The 20,205-nt window shown below is 46.3% G+C and overlaps 1 protein-coding gene across 1 annotated transcript; it reads right to left on the bottom strand.

The window, feature by feature from the left end:
- Positions 1 to 3,872: 3,872 nt before the first annotated feature.
- Positions 3,873 to 19,113, bottom strand: LOC133358604 (nicotinamide N-methyltransferase-like). Its single transcript, XM_061576985.1, has 5 exons — positions 18,983 to 19,113; positions 10,537 to 10,709; positions 8,639 to 8,846; positions 6,486 to 6,575; positions 3,873 to 5,046 (listed from the first exon to the last, which is right to left on the bottom strand). Exons 1-5 carry the CDS (start codon positions 19,048 to 19,050, stop codon positions 4,704 to 4,706), a joined length of 882 nt encoding a protein of 293 aa, XP_061432969.1. The 5' UTR covers positions 19,051 to 19,113; the 3' UTR covers positions 3,873 to 4,703.
- Between the last annotated feature and the right edge of the window lie 1,092 nt (positions 19,114 to 20,205).

The raw sequence follows: 20,205 nt of genomic DNA, 5'->3' as shown, positions 1-20,205 counted from the left end.
CGCTTCTCCACCCTCCATCGTTGTTGGAGGGCGACTGTCTCCAACTGCCCAGTAGCGGTCCTTCACGAGCCTCCTCCACAGAGGTCGATCTTGATACCGCTGGTACCAGTCATTGGCAAGTCCACTCAGCTCCACATCCACCTGTACCACATCACTCCATGTCTTCTCTAGCCCGTGCCGTGCCCGTTTAGCCCCCTCATTCCGGCCGAACAAAAGCTGTTTAGGCATGCGGTGGCTGGGCATGCGGGCTACAAGGCCCAGGCAACGCAGCCTTGACTGCCGGAGGAGCTCACTGATGGGACTTTATCCATATCTTTCAAAGATTTGTGAGCTCACACAATCCAGCATGGTTAAACCCAGGATTGATCGTAGGCAGGCCAGCCTAAATGTTTCTAACCGGCGAAGATGTTCCATTAGGGGGTCCACGTTTCGCAAGCGTAGAGAAGGGAGGTAATGACTATACTCTTTGGTTCTTTTGTTAAAGTCACGTAGGTATAAAATAAAATATATCACGACGTTTCGGGCGCAACACAAAGAGTATGGATTCCTGCAGTCATGAAAGCTTCAAATCAAGATTGAGGTAATGACTGGCCGAGAAGACCTGAAGCTTCATGCGGAGCAACAGACCAGGTTGCTTCCACACAGCGTTACGCAACCGATGAAAAGAATGGCGCGGTTTCCTGGTGCCAGGAGATTTGCCGACCCTCGCAGGACACGTTACATTGCGATGCCCCTAAAATGGGTTTAAAAATTGTGTAGTGAGTCCAACTGAGTCGCAGATGTTGTCTTGGGAGCAACACTTTATATCACCAACTCAACATTATGTAACACAACCTACACTTGGGTGTTGAATGCCCATCTAGCCACGCTACGGCAGAACTAGACACAGTTCGCTATCCCGGCCCGGACCACAAGCTGGGTCCCGGACCGCGTGGCTTAGAGGCTTCTTTAACCCGACGTGGATCTTTAACAGCAACCCGAAAAAACCCGAGCCCCTCACGGGGCCCCCGTTATATTGGCCTGGGTTGGGGCTGGCTCCGTCCCTCGTCCCGCCCACCTTCTAGATCTCTCGAGCTCTTTCCCAAAGGCTCCCGAGAGCTCTTTTATGCCACATGACCGCCCAGCTGCCACCGTATCGGCAGATCAACGTATCATGCCCCAACGAAACCCTGTCTGGCTGCCATTTCCTCTCGCTCCCTCATCGGGAGCCCGCACCGTACACTGTACGTGGTGCCTCCACGCTGAATCGCTGTATGTGTGTACGTCGATATGTGTGTGTAACTTCATGTGTGTGTATCTGAAGTGGATGTCTATGTGTGTGTGAGTCCATATATGTGTGTGTGTAAGTCGATGTGTTTGTGTGTGTGAGTCGATGTGTTTGTGTGTGAGTCGATATGTGTGTTTGTCAGTCCATGTGTGTGTGTGTCTTAGTCGCTGTGTGTGCGTGGTTCCATGTTAGTGTAGGTCCTTTTTTTTGCGTGTCTGTAGGTCCATTTGTGCGTGTTAGTCCATGTGTGTGCTTTATTGACCTGGTCAAGGCCTATGATACCATCAGTAGGCCTGGGCTCTGGGTTGTTCTTCGGGCTTTCCGAGTTCCTGACCCACTGCTCACGGTCCATAAGGACCTTCATGATGGTGAGCAGCCCCGTGTCAAACTACGTGGCCGTGAGTCAGAACCATTCCCTCTACACCTTGGGATGCGACAGGGATGTCCTCTCGCTCCCACATTATTTTACATATATTTGGACCACGTCGTTCGTGAAGCCTTCAATGGCTGTACCAGAAAAATTGCCATCTGCTACAGATACAATGGGAGGCTGATCGATGCCCGGGTGCGGTCAAGGGATGGCTCCCTATTGCTCAACCACGTTATGTATGCCGATGATCTGGTAATTGCTGCTCACTCGGAGGAGGAGTAGGAGGTGCTGCTGCTAAACCTGGAGCTTGTCACCAAGAGGTGGGGCCTTACCATCAGCCCCACCAAAACTAATCACCTGCCTGGGTATTTTGTACCATCAGACACTCCACCCCCACAACTCCCAATTGGTGATAGGACAGTTGTGGAGAGAGTGGAGAGTTTCCCATACCTTGGCAGTGTACTCATGACCGGCTTCGGTTTAACGGCAGAGGTCTCACTCCCAATCAGTCGAGTAGCATTATCTTTTCATCAGTTGCGTAACGCTGTGTGGAAGCTACCTGGTCTATCACTCGGCACGAAGCTTCAGGTCTTTTCGGCCACGGTCATTACCTCCCTTCTTTACGCTTGCGAAACGTGGACGCGCCGAATGGAACATCTTCGCCGGTTAGAAACATTTAGGCTGGCCTGCCTACAATCCATCCTGGGTTTAACCACGCTAGATTTTGTGAGGAGCTCACAAAGCCTCGAAATATGTGGACAAAGTCCCATCGGTAAGCTCCTCCAGCAGCCAAGACTGCGTTGGCTGGGTCATTTAGCCCGCATGCCCAGTCACCGCATGCCTTAACAGCTTTTGTTCGGCCGGATCGAGGGGGCTAAATGGGCACGGCACGGGCTAGAGAAGAGATGGAGTAACGTGGTACAGGAGGATGTGGAGCTGAGTGGACTTGTCGATGACTGGTACCAGCGGTGTCAAGATCGGCCTCTGTGGAGGAGGCTCGTGAAGGACGCTACTCGGCAGTTGGAGGCAGTCGCTCTCCAACAACAACAGAGGGCGGAGGAGCGACGCTCACAACAACGAGCGGGGCGCCGGCTGGCTAAAGCACAACAAGTTGGCACAGTAGGGGGCACAGGTGGTGCATCAGCCAGTCATCTCGGTCATCTCAGTCAGTCGACCAGTGGTACCTGAGTCTTCCCCGTGACCTCCTGCTGGCAGGCATTCGACACTTCACGTGGCCTCAAGGTGCACATGGCCTGGCACAAGCGTCGTGGTGATGTCACCTAGTGGCTAATGGCGGTTGGTGGTGTTTTTTTTGTTGTGAGTCTATGTATGTGTGTGTTTGAGTCAATATGTGTGTGTAACTCGATGTGTGTGTGTGTCTAAAGTCGATGTCTGTGTGTTTGAGTCCATATGTGTGTGTGTGCGTGTAAGTCGATGTGTTTCTATGTGTGTGGGTCGATGTCTGTGTGTAAGTCCATGTGTGTGTCTGCCTTTTTCGCCCGGGCAACGCCGGGTACTTACCGCTAGGACGTTATAAGGTCGCATTCTTTACATACAAAGTGTTTCTCATAAATGATCCAAAATTCCTCGCTGATCTCGTCAAACAGCATAAACCATCCCGTGAACTCTGGTCATCCTCATAGCGGCGTTTGGCTGGCCATCAAACAAAGATGGTCACTGTATCACATGTGTTTAGATGCGCTTCTGCAGCCGTCTGGAATGCTCCTCCAGATATTAGGAAGCCACTGGAACTATGCACTTTTAAATCCAGATTGAAAACTCATCTTCTTTAGAGCGTCTTTTAATGTTTAGTTTGTTGTCCTTCCCCCGCACCTCCGATTATTATGGATTGGCTAAGTTTGGTCCAAAAGAAGTTCAACATAATACATAATCTACATACTTTGTGAGGAATCCATAATTAATAATAGTGCTTGGGATTATTGATCTCGATGGAACAGGCCTTAGAGAATACGAATGTTATATTGGGAGTAAACAACAGCCAATAGAGTTTATGGAGATATTAGTGAATTGTCATATATAAGGAGAGGATACTCTTTGGTTCTTTCGGTAAAGTCACGTACATGGAAAATAAATGTTAATTAATTAATTTTAATACATTTTCTATCTACGTGACTTTACTGAACGAACCAAAGAGTATGGATTCCTGCAGTCACGAAAGCTTCAAATCAATAAGGAGAGGAGTTTACCCACACACACAAAAGTAATTGATAATAATTTTATTGATACACAATTTCAAAATCAATATCATTTTAATAGGAATATAATTCACATCTATAACAGCAATCAATAAAATGATGGATATTAGCGGCGTCAAAACGAGATTGCTGAGATAAACCCTGAGAAAAACAAACATGCATACAAAATCATATTATTCCCAACTAAGGTTCGAGAAACCTGTACCAAAGCTTCATGCACATAACTCGCCTGTAAGTGGATACTCTATAAGACCAGTGGATTCTTAACCTTTGCTGCAGCCTTGCACCACTTTGGTTCTTAATCGTAATTTTTTTTATAATGTTAATACATACATAGGGTTTGATGAAACAAGGTACGTTGCATTTACGTGCTCATGCTTCATTTGTGTTTCGATCATTTGCCTTCTAAACAAATTTGGCCATGTCTCGCACGCCCAGAGGTGCGTGCACCCCAGGTTAAGAGCCACTACTATAGATCAATGGTTCCCAACGTGCTATCTATGGACCACTGGTCATCTGCAAGGCAGTGGGAAGTGGTCTGCAGAACTATTGCAGAAATACATTTTCTTTTACAAAGCACCATATTGTTTAACGCCCATTGCACAAGCCTTTAATATATAATAAGTACAACTATATTAAAATCCAGTTCATATTTTTTATGGCTCTTCAATCAAAAAATCTCATGCCACTTTAAGGGTACATTTAATTTTGCCAAATTTTACCGGTGGTCTGTGAATCTTGTTCAAGGGTAAATACTGATCTGTAGGTCGAAAATGGTGGGGCCCACTGGTCTAGATTACAAGTGTGTGTGAAAGAAACCAACATAACCATAGACTCCGGCACGGGAATCTCACATCTTCTTCTGGGCTCTCAGGAAGAGCAGGGCCTGGTGGTCGTTGACATCATCGGGAGATGGCTTAGGCGCAAGATGCAATTCCAACTGCTGTATGATGAGGCCAGCATCGCCTACAACTTGCCGGATAACCGTCTCATCCAAGCTCAGCACATGGAAGATCTCGGAGCCCATGTGGTAGAACGTCTCGCCCAGCTCCGTGGCAAGAATGAACCATCCCCCGGGCCGCAAGAGGCGGCAAACGTGGCCCAGTGCTGCCGTGAAATCGCCTATCGATCTGCACGCTGCCTCAAAGCACAGCGTGGAGATGATGCAGTCAAAGGGGCCTTGGCTCCAGGACCTACGGAGACATTATCGTGTGGACAGGAAAAGCGGAACGTCTCAGTAATTAGACAATGGTGGAGTGGAACAATAATGAACAGGCGGTGCCTCGAGGGTGCCTTGAGCCACGTCTACTCCCACAAATGTGAATGGAGTTTGCTTTAGTTTTCCTATGGGGACAACTTACGTTTGGTCTTAATTTGGAGCTTTATTTTATCTTTATACGTGACTTTACCGAAAGAACCAAAGAGTTACGTTTGGTCGTCATGGACTATGGGGCGGAGCTATTTTCTTCCGTCTTGGACAGTGAGGGCGTAGTTTATTGTTACCAAACCATCTTGAGCACGATCATCTTTGGCTACACTAGTTCATTAGTTAGTAAAGTGCCGAAGCTACAGGCTTAGTGCAGCCTGGAAGCGTATTATTATTATATAAAATATGTATTACAATTCCTTACAGGAGAAACACATACTAATTAATAACAATTCAATAATTACCAATCTATAAAATAATTACAATACCCTCCCCCTCTCTGCCTCAAATCACTGCACCAGATTGGGTTAAATGATAACGTCACCCTGCTGCTCTATTTAAGACCGGGAGCAAGTGGAGGACTTCACCATTCTGACAAATTGCCCGATGATGCTGGATGTAATTACCAGCGAAACGTCGTACTCAAAATTTGAAAATTATGTTGAATCACTCAACAAACCGGTGGGCTAAAGTAGTGAACTATTTGTCTTTTGTAAACGTGACACATTGTTTTACTGTTTGGCCTTGTCGGGTGGTGGAGGGTTACTACATATTTATAAATAACGCGATCTAACCCAAAAAAGTTTATTATGAATAATATGGGTCGCGAAAGCCTACGTGTTAAATAGATGTACTAATGTCAGATATGGCAATTATTCACAACTGCAACTAAAAAAAAAAGCTGATACTGAGTGAACGGATACAGGGGCTGAAGGATTGTGTGATACCATTGAGGGAGCGACTTTGGAGTAAAATATGGACCAAAGGGCTCTGCGGATATGCAGGAGTTTACAGACTCCCCTGAGGTTAGAGGTGAGGGCTGAGTAATGTATTTGGCTGACCTATGACCCGTAAAGATGATTTGCTTATAGCGAGGTGAGAGGAGTTTCCTGAAAGAAGGGAGCACGTGCGTTGAGCCGGTTTGTTGAGGTTCGTGGGAATGTGTTGGCATTTCAGTGGTTGAGGCCATTAATATTGTGTGAATGGACGATTACTTGCGGTCAAGTTTGCATTAGGTAGAGGGTCGGATTGAGTTGCCAACAATTGTTGACCGAAGGATTCCCACTGATGGGGTATTTGAACACTTGGTCTACTTGGGCCTCTCGAATGCCAAATAAAGTTTACCTGATGTATTGATTTTTTTTTCAGGATGACTCACCATTGCCACACTGATCTGCACGCGTTGAGATGTGTACAGGAACTCACCCGAGCAGTGGGTCTTCCTGGTTGACGTCACAGGGCAGCACGGCGCGCACCGCCTTGCGCACGTGCACCGATTTCTCCTCTACCGTTTTTCTGCAGGCAGACACCACCATCGTCGTGTTAAAGCCGGCATGGTTTTTGGAGTTGTGAGCGGCGATTTAATAAAATATATTAATTGAAGCAACATGAAAACTTGTTTTTTCACTGTTTTTTGTGTTTAGTTTGTTGTTCTTCCCCCGTACCTCCGATTAGGATGGCTGGCTACGTGCCATGGTTGGCTACATGCATACATTTGTATTTCATCAGGAGGGACAACGAGATGTCTTTACCTGCTACTAAATACAAATAACTGCAGACCCTGCACCTCTGTTGTAATACAAATAATAATTATTTCCACTTAATTACCCAAGACAAGCTCAGTCTCAGGAATGTTTCAGTTTTTAGGGTAGGGGACGATGTGTAACCTGCAGGTATTTTTTTTACTGTTGGGATGTTTGGCCAATACCGGTTAAATTGGTAGTTTTTTTTAGCTGGAGAAATAATGGACTTCTACCCTCCATATTAAAGGTATGTAGAGTTAATGTCATGTTTATTTATGTGGTATTATGTTATCGTGTAATTTACTGTATTTTGTTCGTGTTTATTGAATAAACAGGCAACTTAGTTAAGCTATGACGAGTCTGATTGCGGCTGTGGTTCCCCTAACCCCCTATTTTCCATAAGCACCTGTACTTTACCAACCGCGGATTTGCCTACCCCCGCGGTTGGCGAGGGATTTCGGTACATTGGTGTAGATTTCATGTTTTTGTGATTATATGCGTTTCATTATTTAGCGGGATCTCCAGGTATAGCTGTCTGAAATGTTAGCACATCCGCTCCCCGGCTCATACCATCGGATTTGCACATGCGGTCTAATCCTATTTTCCCTTTTTTGGCTAACTTTCTTGATGTATGTGTAGAGGAGTAGAAGAGAGTAGTGGCGTCATGTGCGCTGTGATGGCGTCACGGGACGTGGGGTCATGTGCACTGGACAGCGCACATGACGACACAGCTCCTCGAGGATAAAGGGGGGACCCCGTGACGTAAGCGGGGTCGTAGCTGGAGAGTAGGGTCGAAGTAGGGTGGAACGGGGGGAGCCAGGGGCAAGAGGGGAGGAATAGGGGATAGTACAGCATCAGGGCTGGACGTGGCTGTGCTACTCGGTCGGCCATGTTGGCTGATCCCACAGGCACAGGGCAGCCGGTTGTGTCGGGACCGAGTGGGACCTAGCCCGGGATCCCTAACCCCTGGGAAGTGGTCCCCCCCCCCCCCCCCGTGTGTTGTGTAGCCCTTAATAAACGGCGAAAGCCCTTAACCTTACCTCCGTTTCTGAGTGAGTCGTCGCCAACTCTTCTACATATGTGTAATGACGCCCACACATGTTCTTACTTTATTAAGAGCCTTTATTATGGACACCAACACTTTTTTTAGGCCCAGACTTCGGTTCTTGATGCACGAACTTCGTCTTCTCTCCAACCGTCCTTCCCCTTGTGCTATCCCCTTTTATATCCATCGAACGCCCTTTCTGGAAGGTTCGCTCACCCCCATTTCCCTCAGCCAATCCCCGTCCTCATCCAATGGGTGTCAACCGTTTCCCCAACAGTCAACCCTTATTTCCTGCCTTTTATGTTTGAATTTCTCTCACAATCATTTCAATTACTTGTCCTTAGCCAATCCTCTTTGAGGCCTCCCTGCACCAATCAGAGGCCTTGACACACTTACGGACTGTCCGTCTGCACGTGTATCATGTGAGGTAGGTGGTCTGTTTTTGGTCTACATATGTATGAATATCTTTTGCGCCATACGTAGCCAACCATGCTAATCGGAGGTGCAAACTGATTGAAGGTGTAAATAAGATGGTGTTGTAATGTTAAGATGGTGTTGTAATGTTGGCCTTCTATCTGGCATGGCACTGAGATATTTGGGGCTATACATTATTATCTGTTGGCTCGCTCCAGAGAGTGACATATCTTCAATAGGCTATTACAAAACACTGCACCTCTCAAGGATTTTATGTAATTGTTTTGGTCAGCATTTTACTAGCAGGCAGCTAATAGAGAAGATCCGGGCATACAACACAGAAACCGCCATGGAGCACGCATAGCGAACAGCAGTACCTGTGTCCTTCGAGCCGGCACACAAACTCTATCGTCTTCGTCCAGTCAAAGGCGTCGGGGGAGCGACAGAGCCAGCTCTGCAGCTCTTCCCGGTTGCTCTGCGCATAGTCGGAGAGGTAGATCTCGGGGAACCACTCGGACGCGCTCAGCACCTGGTGAATGGTGGGGCCCGATCCAACGTCCAGGAGGCGCTGACCTCTGATCTCGCCTGGCAAAACAACGGAAATGATGAAAATGGTGGAAACGTCATTTTGAAGACTCGATAATAACAACAATAAAAATTAGATAAATTTTAAACAGCTAAATAAAGATGCGCCACCAGATAAAATGTTACAATTGGAGTTAATTGTATGTGTAATGACAATAGAGCCTGCATGCGATCTGAGGGGACTAGTGGCCACGGGAGGTAATGACAGGGGTACCAGTTGTGACTGGTGGCTACCGGAATGATCGAGAAGGGGGGCGTGGCCTCGTGTTGATATATAAGGGAGATGCGTGGGAGACTCGGGGCTGTTGCAGTGGGGTCTCAGCCTGATGTCAAGTGAACGTGTCTTCAATAAAGTGCCATCTCAAGAGAAGTGTGTCAAGTCGTCATTTCATATGTATGTTGAACCTGTTTCGTACCGTACATAGCCAACTGGGTTAATTCAGGTGCGGGGGAAGGACAACAAACTAAAACACAAAAAGCAGTTCTAAATAAATTAGTTTTCAATCTAGATTTAAAAGTGCATAGCTCCAGGGCTTCCTAATATCAGAAGGAAGAGCATTCCAGACGGGTCCAAAAGCGCATCTGAAAAGGTGCGATGCAGTGACCGTCTTTGTTCGATGGCTGCCTCGTTTAGCATCGCAACTGACACTTGTAACTCTCCTGTATTTGCCAGCCTTGTCATATGAAAATATGATTCATCTTACTGTCATACGATCATTCCTTCCATTACGTTTTCCCAAGCTGATATCATCATCTCGACATGATTGTTGAAAAGTGTTGGGGATAATGTGCACCCATGTCGCAATGCTAATCCAATTATTGTATCCTCAAATCTTTAGATATCTGTACTGTTGCTATTTGACCCATGTACAAATATACAATCAGGCATTTATCTTTCCAGTCAACTCTGATCGTTAGAGTATGGCAGGCAAGATATTCAATGGAATGCTCTTTCAATATCAATTAAACAAATGTAAACTTGTGGTAAATGCCAAGCTCCTTACAGAGATTGTTCTCATTCTTGAAATTGCTTATCTTGAGACGTATCCCTTTCAAAAAAACAAATTGGCCCTTTGCAATGTACCCATCTGCTTTGCTTTCAATTCTTGATTCAGTAATTTTCAGTATAACCTTCGACATGTATGATATAAAGCTAATTGTTGTGAAATTTGAGCAACGCAGCCATGGCTTGGCTCAGACACCGTTAATGGGAATCCTGAGAATGGCTGTGCGCATGCTCAGAACTAGCTGAGGGTAACCCTTTCCAATTCGGATGACGTACAGGTCCATTATTTTTTCCTTCGATTTTATCCCTATCACATACACGAATGGAACCGGAAGAAAGATTTATATAAAACAACTTTATTGGTATCGACGCTCCCACAAGGCGTGTGGCACAGTTTGGTACCAGCTGCCATAGAGTATGGCGGTCATGTCGCTATGGTTATCTTTGCTGAGTACAACGTCTTTAACAACTACGGCGCTACTATGCCTCTCTAAATACAATTAATGCTGAACTGCTCGCATGTTCCGAGATTCAGCGGGTGAAATGGACGACCCACACCCTGCAACTTGCAGACGTCTTGGAACGGGAAAGGGCTAAGCATGTCTTTTTGAGCTTGGCTCACTTGAGCCAGAGCCAAGCCTGAGCCGGGCCATGACTCAGAATACAGGCTTTTGAATACTTCACCATTGTTGAAGGTTGAATGCAGGAACTGCAGGAGCTCGGGGAAGAAGTCTCTCTTGGGGGAATCCTCCGGTGTTGTATTGTAGTACGTGTCCAAATACTCCCGCGCTTTGAAGTGTGTAGCATAGTCCTGGCCATATCGCTTGGCAACGTTTTGACCTTCCATTATTGTCGATCTTTTAAAGGACAAAAATGTGGTAGTCACACATTGGGCATGCTGGTACAAGTCTGTGATTCATTGGTTTACAGGTAGGTGAACAAGAAAATGCGTTTTATGTATGTGTAATGAGATATTGACATCTACTGGTTGGAAAAGGGAAGCACGGGTACATGCATCACTATAAACATTATCCAATCCCCGAAGGGAGAGGTATCTGGGACAAAGGTAAAGAGTGGAGCCGGCCGAGAAACTCTGAGGACCGGCTAGAAAGTTCCACGAGAGGGCGTGACCGGAGTCGGGGCCTAGCCGCGCCTGCGGCAATATAAGCGGAGGCGGAGGAGGACTCGGGGTCGGTGTGGGGAGTCTTGGGTCCGGACTGCGTCACTGCTCGCCGTCATCTCTCTCCATCGTTCGGCCACGTGGCGGATCTCCTGCGGAGCTCCACCGCCCTCCCCGGCACGCCGTCAGCCAGCGGCGAGACCGGGAGCGGACGGGCGGAACCCGCCGTGTGATCAACCATGTGTGTAGTTTGTAGAATGTAATAGCTAAGTGTGTACTTGGAGAGGAAGCCGATGCCGTTGGCCTGTGCTGTGCCCGTACATGGAAAAAAGAAGAGTACCCTCTACACGACGTGTCGCGGAAGTCGCTCATTACATATGTATGTTTCGAACCGTGCATAGCAAACCCTGCTAAACAGATGTACTAGATTAATTGATGACAATTAATATCTTAATACGAGACTCTTTGGCTTTAAATAACATCCTTTGTTTACAACGTTTAAATATGAAACAATTTAACAGTAACATTCCCAGGATCAAATAGCAGTTAAAATAATAGGATTCATAATTGAGTATTTTGGGTTATCTTATTTTATTTGGCGCTTTTATCTAAGGCACTTTACAAGGATTATGAGTGGTACAATTAGAGTAAATAAAAGTTATGTGTTAAATAGGGATGAAGTATAGGGAGGGCGGTTAGTGGGTACCAGAATTACGGGGGTGCCTAGGGATGGAGGGAAGGATGGGCCAGAGAGAAGAGGTGGTGGTCTTGACAGAGGAACAGAAACTAGAGAGGGAGGGTGCTTGCTTAATGTGGAGGGGAAGTTTGTTCCAGGACAAAGGGGCAAGTAGGGAAAAGGAGCAGAAACGGTGATTGTGCACAAGGAGAGGGGGGAATGGTGAAGAGTGGGAGAGATTGAGAGCGGAGGGGGCGGGAGGGGACATAAAACGAGATGAGGGAAGTGAGGTAAGGTGGGATAAGGCCATGAAGAGATTTAAATACCAGCATAAGGAGCTTGAATAGACACCGGTAGAAGATGGGAAGCAAGTGCATTTCTATAAGGGTGGAGGTGTGGGAGCAGTGTGGTAGTTTGTAAATGAAACGTAGAGACGCATTTTGGATCTGTTGTAGTGGAATTCATCCATATGCTGGGAGACCGAGTAGGAAAGAGTTACAATAGTCTAACCGAAGGAAGATGAGTGAATGTATTAGTAGTTTGGCAGTGGACTGAATGACGAGAGGGCGTATTTTGCGAATGCTGACAAGGTGGAAACGACGAGTGCGGGTGATGGCAGAGACGTGAGAGCCGAGGGAAAGGGACGACTCAAAGAGGACACCAAGGTTGTGGGCAGAGGGGACAGGGGTGAGTGAGAAGGGTGGGAAGGTGATGGTGGGTACAGAGGAAAAAGAGAACCTGAGTTTTCGAGGGGTTTATGGCAAGTAAGTGAAGCGACATCCAAGACTGAAGGGCAGTTAGGCAGGCTGAAATGCGGGAAGAGAGGTCCGGAGAGAAAGTGGAGAAAGAGAAGAATACTTGGATGTCGTCGGTGAAGAAGTGGTGGGAGAAGTAAAAGGAGGAGTGTTTCGAGAGGGGAGATGTAGAGATAGAAGAAAAGGGGGCCCAGGACAGAGCCTTGGGGAACACTTGTTGTGACGGGTGAAGGAGGGGTGCAGAAGTGATTGAAGGAGACCGAGGATGAGCATGAAGGGAGACATTAATGGAGCCAGGATAAAACAGTGCCGGAAATGCCCAGATTAGAGGTCAGGGGTCGGCAACCTGCGGCTCCGGAGCCGCATGCGGCTCTTTTGGCCTCCCCCTTGTGGGAAGCCGATACAAAAAACGGAAATCACTTCATTCGGTTCCTTACACTCTGAAGTGTAGCACGGGCGTTCCCCACTTTTACGACACAACACGATCCCTGAAACCACGTCTTAAATAGGACCCTACTTTCCCATAGACGCAATGTTCCTGTCTTGGTGACGACAATATGTGCAAACTGTGTTGTTAAAGAATAACTAAGGGGGGGGGGGGGACTAAATAGACGCAGTTTATTCCAGCACCTCTTTCGTTTAAGTCAGAATGTATTTGTCATCTGCTTTATACAGGGGCCCAACTGCATATTTCAACGGGTGGGCTATGCAAGATTCGACTTTGGGCCCCCCTCCTTTGTCCCGACTCGCTTTTACTGAAATAGCTATGGATGGTTTTTAACCCATATACAATATGTAGTCTATAACTATATATATTATTTTTGTTGCACCGTATATTGAGTTTAGACCTAAGAGAGTCTCACGGTGACGATAACTGACATGCACTTTCATGCGCATGTTAGCAAAAAATGCTGGTGATGTTCAGTCATCAACACCGGCAGTAGCGCTACTATATTTTACGCTGTGTGTATTTTTATGAAATCTTTTTTTTCTTTGTCAACATTTTTGGCATTTATGGTTAATTGTTGGATTAAATTTTTTTTTTAAACAACTGTTACTTGTTTATCTGTTAATTCGGGGCCTCCTTGTGGCCGACTGGGCCCCCTATGTGTAGCATAATGCTACTGCATACCGCCCCCCCATAGTTGCACGCCTGGATGTATCGCTGCTGTGTTTATGTACAAGTAGCTCTGCATGTGATGCGACTCTAGAAATATTTGAGTCAAGGACAAAAAAAAAATTGCTCTTCTCCTTTTAAAGGTTGCCGACCTCTGGGTCAGGTCGTGTAAACGTGTACACCCTCCACCACGCGACCAGGCCAATGAATAACAGTGACACGTGACTCAAGAGTGCCAAATGTGTGACCGCTTCAGCACACCCGGTGTTTTGGAGAGTAATGTTATGGTTTAAATTGGGTGCGAGGTTTTCCCTGGAGACTACATCCGGCACTGTGTGGAGGGTGAGATGGGTGTGTGTCTGGTTATAGCTATGACAATAGCTATTACACTGCTATTTTCTGACACATCGACTACTAAACGCCTTGCTAATGTAACCGGTGTGAGCTTACCTGTGATGAATCGCACGCGTAATTGTGCACTCTGCTACGTGTTGCTGAAATTGCTACGGAGAGCCAGGTGCGTTTTTTTATATATAAGTGTGTCAGCGAGTGGCGAATGCTGTCTGCTGAGTCTCAGGAGAGTGGTGTGTCCAGTGTCAGCAGCGTAGTGTCTGGTGAGTGTCTACCGGGTGGTGAGGTATCAGATGTGTTTGGTCAGGGGCCAGGTGGATGACTGGTGAGTGACGTCGTGGGCATTGGTGAGTGGTATCTGGGTGAGGGTCAGATGTCACAGGTGAGTGTCTGGTGGCTGGGTGACTGGCAGCGGTGTGGGGTGAGTGGTGAGGCATCTGGTGAAATTGTCAGATGGTAAGTAGTGGCAGGTGTCTGGTTAGAGTGTTGAGAGTGGCCAACAGAGGAGGGTAGCGCCCGTGGCGGAGAAGCCGGTAAGGGGAGAAGAGGTGAGTGAAGGGGGCTGAACCGATGGGGAAGATTAGACAGACTGCCCTCTGGTTGTTAATATAGTTAGACACACAAACAAGTGTCATTTTTGTTTGTTCGTTATTTCTACATGCAGTTATTTGTTTGATTTAAGAATGATTACGGTAGTTAAGATTCGAACATTTTGGTGGAATTTATATTTTATTCTGAGGTATGTTTCTGAACAAATGATAAACGTGATTCCATATTCAGGTCTGAACGAGCTGATACGGGGGGGGGGGGGGGGTTATTGAGCAATGTGGTGTTCTGTGTCGTGTGTATGGGTGTATGTTGAACTTCTTTCGCAACGCAGGTAGCCAACCGAGCTAATCGGAGGTGCGGAGGCTGATGCAGTGTATCAGGTCGCTATTGCTAAGAGACACAAATGCTCTCTGAAAGGAGGTCAATTTTGAAAGAAAAAAAACATTGCCATCACAATGGCCCACCCGCGTCCTCTAGTTTGTGAAGCTGTCCAGCCATTTCAAGCAGCCTCGGTCTCACGGAAGTGACCCCCCCCCCCCCCACTTCGTCACACGACATCACAAAAAGTCAGACCCCCCCCCCCTCAAATATGACCTCACAAAGCTCTGCCCCCCCCCCCCCACAATAAAACACGCTTCAAATCGCTTTAAACTATTGTCATTGTAGTGCGTATTTAATGTGGCGTTGCACTCTGATGTTGTAGGAGAAAACATTAATTAAAAAGTCTATTTAATTAAGTAGAACGTATTGTCTATATTTTTTTAAAGTTGCGCATTGTGATGTGACTTCACATTTCTCACCCCACCCCCGTCGTCACACATCGTCACAAATGTCTGATCCCCCCCCCCCCCAGGTGCGTGACCTCATTTATGGACGGCCCCTAACATCAAGTATGTGCGTGTGTTATTTTTAAGCCAACCTATTTTTACAATCACGGCAAAAGAGATATAGGACCGATCACATGCCACAGGGCATGTTGCGAGGCACGCCTATACATTTGTAATGAGCGACTTCCGTGACACGTCGTGTAGAGGGGACTTCTTCTTTTAGTCTTACACGGGCACAACACAGGCCAACCTTATCTCTCACTCTGAGTACAACACTGGGTGCTAGCGTCTCTACAGGCTACACACACACACAGCCGATCACTCGGCGTGGTTCCACCGTCTGCACTCGGCCACGCCGCTGGCTGGTGGCGTGCCGGGGAGGGTGATGGAAGCCACAGGAGATCTTCCACGTGGCCGGACGACAAAGAGAGATGACGGCGAGCAGAGACGCAGTCCGGACCCAAGACTCCACACACGAACCCCGAGTTCTCCTCCGTCCCCGCTTATATCTCCCCAGACGCGGCTCGGCTCCGCCTCTGGCCACGCCCTATCATGGAACCTTCGAGAAGGTTCCCGGAGCATCTCGGCCAACCCCGCCCATTACTTTTCCCCCAGGTACCTCTCCCTTTCAGATTGGATGTTGTTTTAGCGGTGCCTGTAGCCGTGCTTCCCTTTTCTAACCAGCAGATGTCATGTCATTACCATTAACTGTGATCATTCGGCGTCGTGAAACTAAGAACTTACATAAAGAGGGTCAAATCAGTTCACTAGGTTCTCAGATTATCAAGCATAGAAAAAAATATTCGGACGTTTGATTTTCCTTCGTGTGCCCGAGTGGCTTTTTATACGTACACGCTAATTGCAGATTGATTATTAGTCATGTGTTGTTCACCAGATAATACTACGCGCTGTATGATTCAGTGGACGTTAAGGATTCCCTGACATCATTCGAAACGAGTCACAGATCATCGCAAGTTTAACCAAATTCGACAAAAAATGTACCCACAAATTATCGAAATGTGATGACACGTAGCAACATTATCCACATAGTCTGAAACGTCCGCACACTACACCTGTCAAACGTTAGCGCCTTTCTTCACGATGATAACCTTGCACTATGAGAATTGCGACAAAAATACCAAAAAAGCACAAAATTACTATTATTACGCGTGTTCCAAGTGGTACGTGCATGTGATGAATGTTGTACAAGTACAGTAGTTGTCCCATTTTAAGTATACTTCTTTGTTGCAAAGGACAGGCTGGACTGCACGAATGATCACTCAGGATTGTCACTTTTCTGGTTTTCATCTGAACAGTTTGGAATTTTTGGAATGAATAAAAAAAGGTGATTCATAGCCTTAGGACAAAAGAGAATTAGCATTTTATCTAGCCTAGCCAGCTCAATGCTCCAAATAGCTCTCCCCTCGCGCGCTCCGTCCACACTAAAATTCTTTAAGCAAGAAAGTTGAATGTTTTTATGTTTTAGACGCCTTTATGAAAATGAGTGTGATTTTGCGGGAAATGATGTAGTGACATCCAATCTCTCACGAACGAAAAAACTTTAATACAAAAAAATTGACATTATCGAAAGCATTGGTAAACATAGAAGATAAGGAAATAAGCACTCACTAAGTCTATGTACAGCAACAGTACAGGGTGGTTCAGATGTCTTGTGACCCCCCCCCCCTTACCCCCCAATTATTTGACCTTTAACTTTTTTTCCTTTGCTTATTAATTTGTGTGTTCATACCCTTTGGAACGTGTACAAAAATACAGTGTTACTTCAATTTAACACGTCACCATTCGCGAACAATATTTTCCATAATATATGTTGTTTTTGGTTAGATAGCCATTGTTATTTATATGAATTAACGTCCCCCTCTGGTCCTCGCACCTGTTTGGCTCACAAGTGACGACGTCGCATTTATCCCTCTAGTAACCGAAACAGGAGGAGGATTTCTCCACAACTCTGGCTGTTGCCTGATGAGGCTGGTTGCAATTACCGACGAAATGTCGTACTCGAATTGTAAATGTTGTGACAAATCTTAATTGTTGTTATGTGGAAAACTTCACTAGTTGGCTGTGTTGGGTGGTGGTGGGTTTAACGACGCATTCTTATTTACGCGATCTAACCCCCCAAAACACTCTATGGACAGGATTACGTTTTAGAGAATTAAACGGTGGTCACACGACATCTGGAGCACCCAGTAGAATAAGCTTCCACCCCCCCCCCCCCAACCTCAAAAAGTGGATTAGAGACACAAAAGCACGAATGGACAAATGTAATGGAGAAACGATTAGCTATATAAATGATCTGGCGTGCAGGGTGGCGCAGTAGTAGCATCTGCGCCACATAGCAGGACGTTACCTTGATTCAATTCCCGACCAGGGGACATCTTTCTGTGTGTGTAGTTTGCATGTTCGCTCTCTAAAACTAAACAATTTATTTTATTTTACACCAGGTAAAGGCCCACTGAGCTATGTAGCTCTTTTTCAGAAGCGACCTGGCCACAAATGATAGCTCAACGAATTGGCTTATCGTGTGGAAATGTATAGCAGCCAAATACTCTAAACGCACGTTTATTCTAAATGTGGAGGGAAAAACTGGAGGAACTGGAGGACCCGGAGAAAAAATCCGCGCGACTACGGGGAGAGGGATATGCAAACTCCAAATATACAGCAGGCATCAGGATCGGGATTGAACGCACAACCTCATGTATACCAGGCGTAGCTAAAACACAATGTACTGACATTGGCCAAAGCATCCCAATACTGAAAAAGTACATGTGCAAATGACTCGATAGTGATTACACACAGCATCAGTAACAACAACGCCCCACTACTGCGACAACGCATTTCGCTACCATCAGGAGCATAAACCATCATCACGAAAACTCCGGCCATCCCCGCGGCGGCTTATGGCTGGCCATCGAACAACGACGGTCAGCGCATCACGGCGCTTTCAGATGCGCTTCTGCGGCCGTCTGGAATGCTCTTCCTTCCGATATCGATAAGCCACTGGGACACTGCACTTTTAAATCTAGCTTGAAAAAAATTACTTTAACAAGATTTTTTGTGTTTAATTGTCCTTCCATCACACTTCCGATTAGCGCGGTTGGGCTATGTACGGTGCAAAAAAAGTTCAACATACACATAGTATAAGAGGTAAAATGGCAAACCTGTAATTATTTGGAAACGCCATTGCTGCCAAAAAGGCTTCACTAGAGGAAGCTCTAGAGATCACCCCCTCTGGAGAGGTACATTGGCCTACTCTTCCACGCTGAACAAGACGTCTTGAAAAAGGTGGGAATACGCACAATTTATGCAAATCACACGCGACATTTGCACTGCTGGGTGGACAGAAGCGAGGGGGTGTTTAAGTAGATGACACGTTCAATTGCCGCGCCGTGAGATCGAACCGGCCACCTCTGGATTGCAAGTTTAGAGTTGCTTTCCCAACTACACCGCGGCAAAAGATCAGCACGGTTGTCTACATACGCTGCGAAGTAAGTTCAACGTACACACGCACGTTATAATTTATTCACATCAAACACCGCGCAGCCGCTTAGAGGATTTTACATTCACAAAGCGACGACAGCAGATTATTGAATCAAATGGCAACCCCTGAATCATGACAATTCATAGCGTCTGTGGGGAGGACGATTGCGTTACGTGCCTAACTGAGCAAGTGAAATCATATGCATGCATGTATGTGTGGATTGATTGAAAACTTACAGCGTCAGATGGTGGCAGCGGTGGTGGTGGTGGCAGAAACGATGCGTGGCCAGATGCTTAAAAGACATCTCACTCTGGGCGCATCGCTCTTAAATCCTCTTTTTTGGTCGACCCCTCCCACACGACCAGTGCCACGTATGCGTATACCACGACATGAATGAAGGTAAGTGAACACCTGAACGACTGGAAGAGTGGCTGCAGAGCAATGCTTCTGATGTGCACCGTTTGCATTTCTGCAACACTTGTGGAATTCGAGGTTGGGCTTGGTACATGCAATTAAGACTCAGTGGTTCTTAACATGGCCTGCACGCACCCCCTGGGGGTGCGAGATGCCCTTTCTGGGGGTGTGAGACATGGGCAGATTTTTTTTAAAAAGGTAAATAATCGAAAACACTAAGCACGGCACGCAAGTCCAACTTCTTTGTTTCATCAAACCTATGTATTTATTAACATAATTATTTGTATGATTGAGAACCAAAGGGATGCAAGGCTGCAGTAAAGGTTAAGAATCACCACTGCACTAAGATTATTATCTACTCTGAAGCTCCCACCCAGCCCGTTGGCAATGCAACCGTGCATAGTTATCAACAACAACAAAGCTGACCATTAGTAGAAGTATTTTTTAAGAAGTTAGCTGCATAGGCTAGAGATATATCTGTCACAATTAAACTTTTAATTTTATTTTACCAGGTAAGGTCCACTGAGCTTTACATCTTTTTTTTCAGAAGTGACCTGGCCAAAAATGATCGCTCAACGAAGTGGCTTATCAAGTGGAAATATATAGCAGCCAAATACTCTAAACGCAGGTTGATTCTAAATGTGGAGGGGAAAACCGGAGGACCTGGAGAAAAAATCCACACGATCACGGGGAGAGAGAGACATGCAAACTCCAAATATATTGGCGTAAAGTTCGGGATTGAACCACGACTTCCTGTATGCCAGGCGAGGTAGTTAACATCTCACCACTGTGGCGCCCTGTAAGGATGACAGGCTGCTAATGAACACATGTCTGCAAAGTTGCAGGAGTTTTACACCAGTCAATCGTTTTGTGCAAAAAATGTAAAATCTACCTTTCGTAGTTTTACAGGTTTGTTTTGATATTTGACGGGAATGTTGCGTTCTCATTTACAATTAAAATCTGCTAATTGATGGGGGGGGGGGGGGTTCTTAGTATATAAGATGGACAGCACCTCCACAATGAATACGATTGCATTGTGCAAACT

This window comes from Lethenteron reissneri, chromosome 62 (genome assembly GCF_015708825.2).
Source record: "Lethenteron reissneri isolate LAM-NWPU_2019-01 chromosome 62, ASM1570882v1, whole genome shotgun sequence".
NCBI lineage: Eukaryota > Metazoa > Chordata > Hyperoartia > Petromyzontiformes > Petromyzontidae > Lethenteron > Lethenteron reissneri.
The sequence above is the reverse complement of the archived record's forward strand: the minus strand, read 5'-3'. Positions and strand labels throughout refer to the sequence as shown.

Bases quoted from the DNA above. Each gene is read 5' to 3' on its own strand.
- LOC133358604 (XM_061576985.1), bottom strand. From the start codon at position 19,050: ATGTCTTTTAAGCATCTGGCCACGCATCGTTTCTGCCACCACCACCAC. The intron at 6,576-8,638 runs GTACTGCTGTTC...GTCTGCCTGCAG, and splicing joins TGCCGGCTCGAAGGACACAG to AAAAACGGTAGAGGAGAAAT. The intron at 5,047-6,485 runs GTGAGTTCCTGT...ATGTCTCCGTAG, and splicing joins CAGGAAGACCCACTGCTCGG to GTCCTGGAGCCAAGGCCCCT.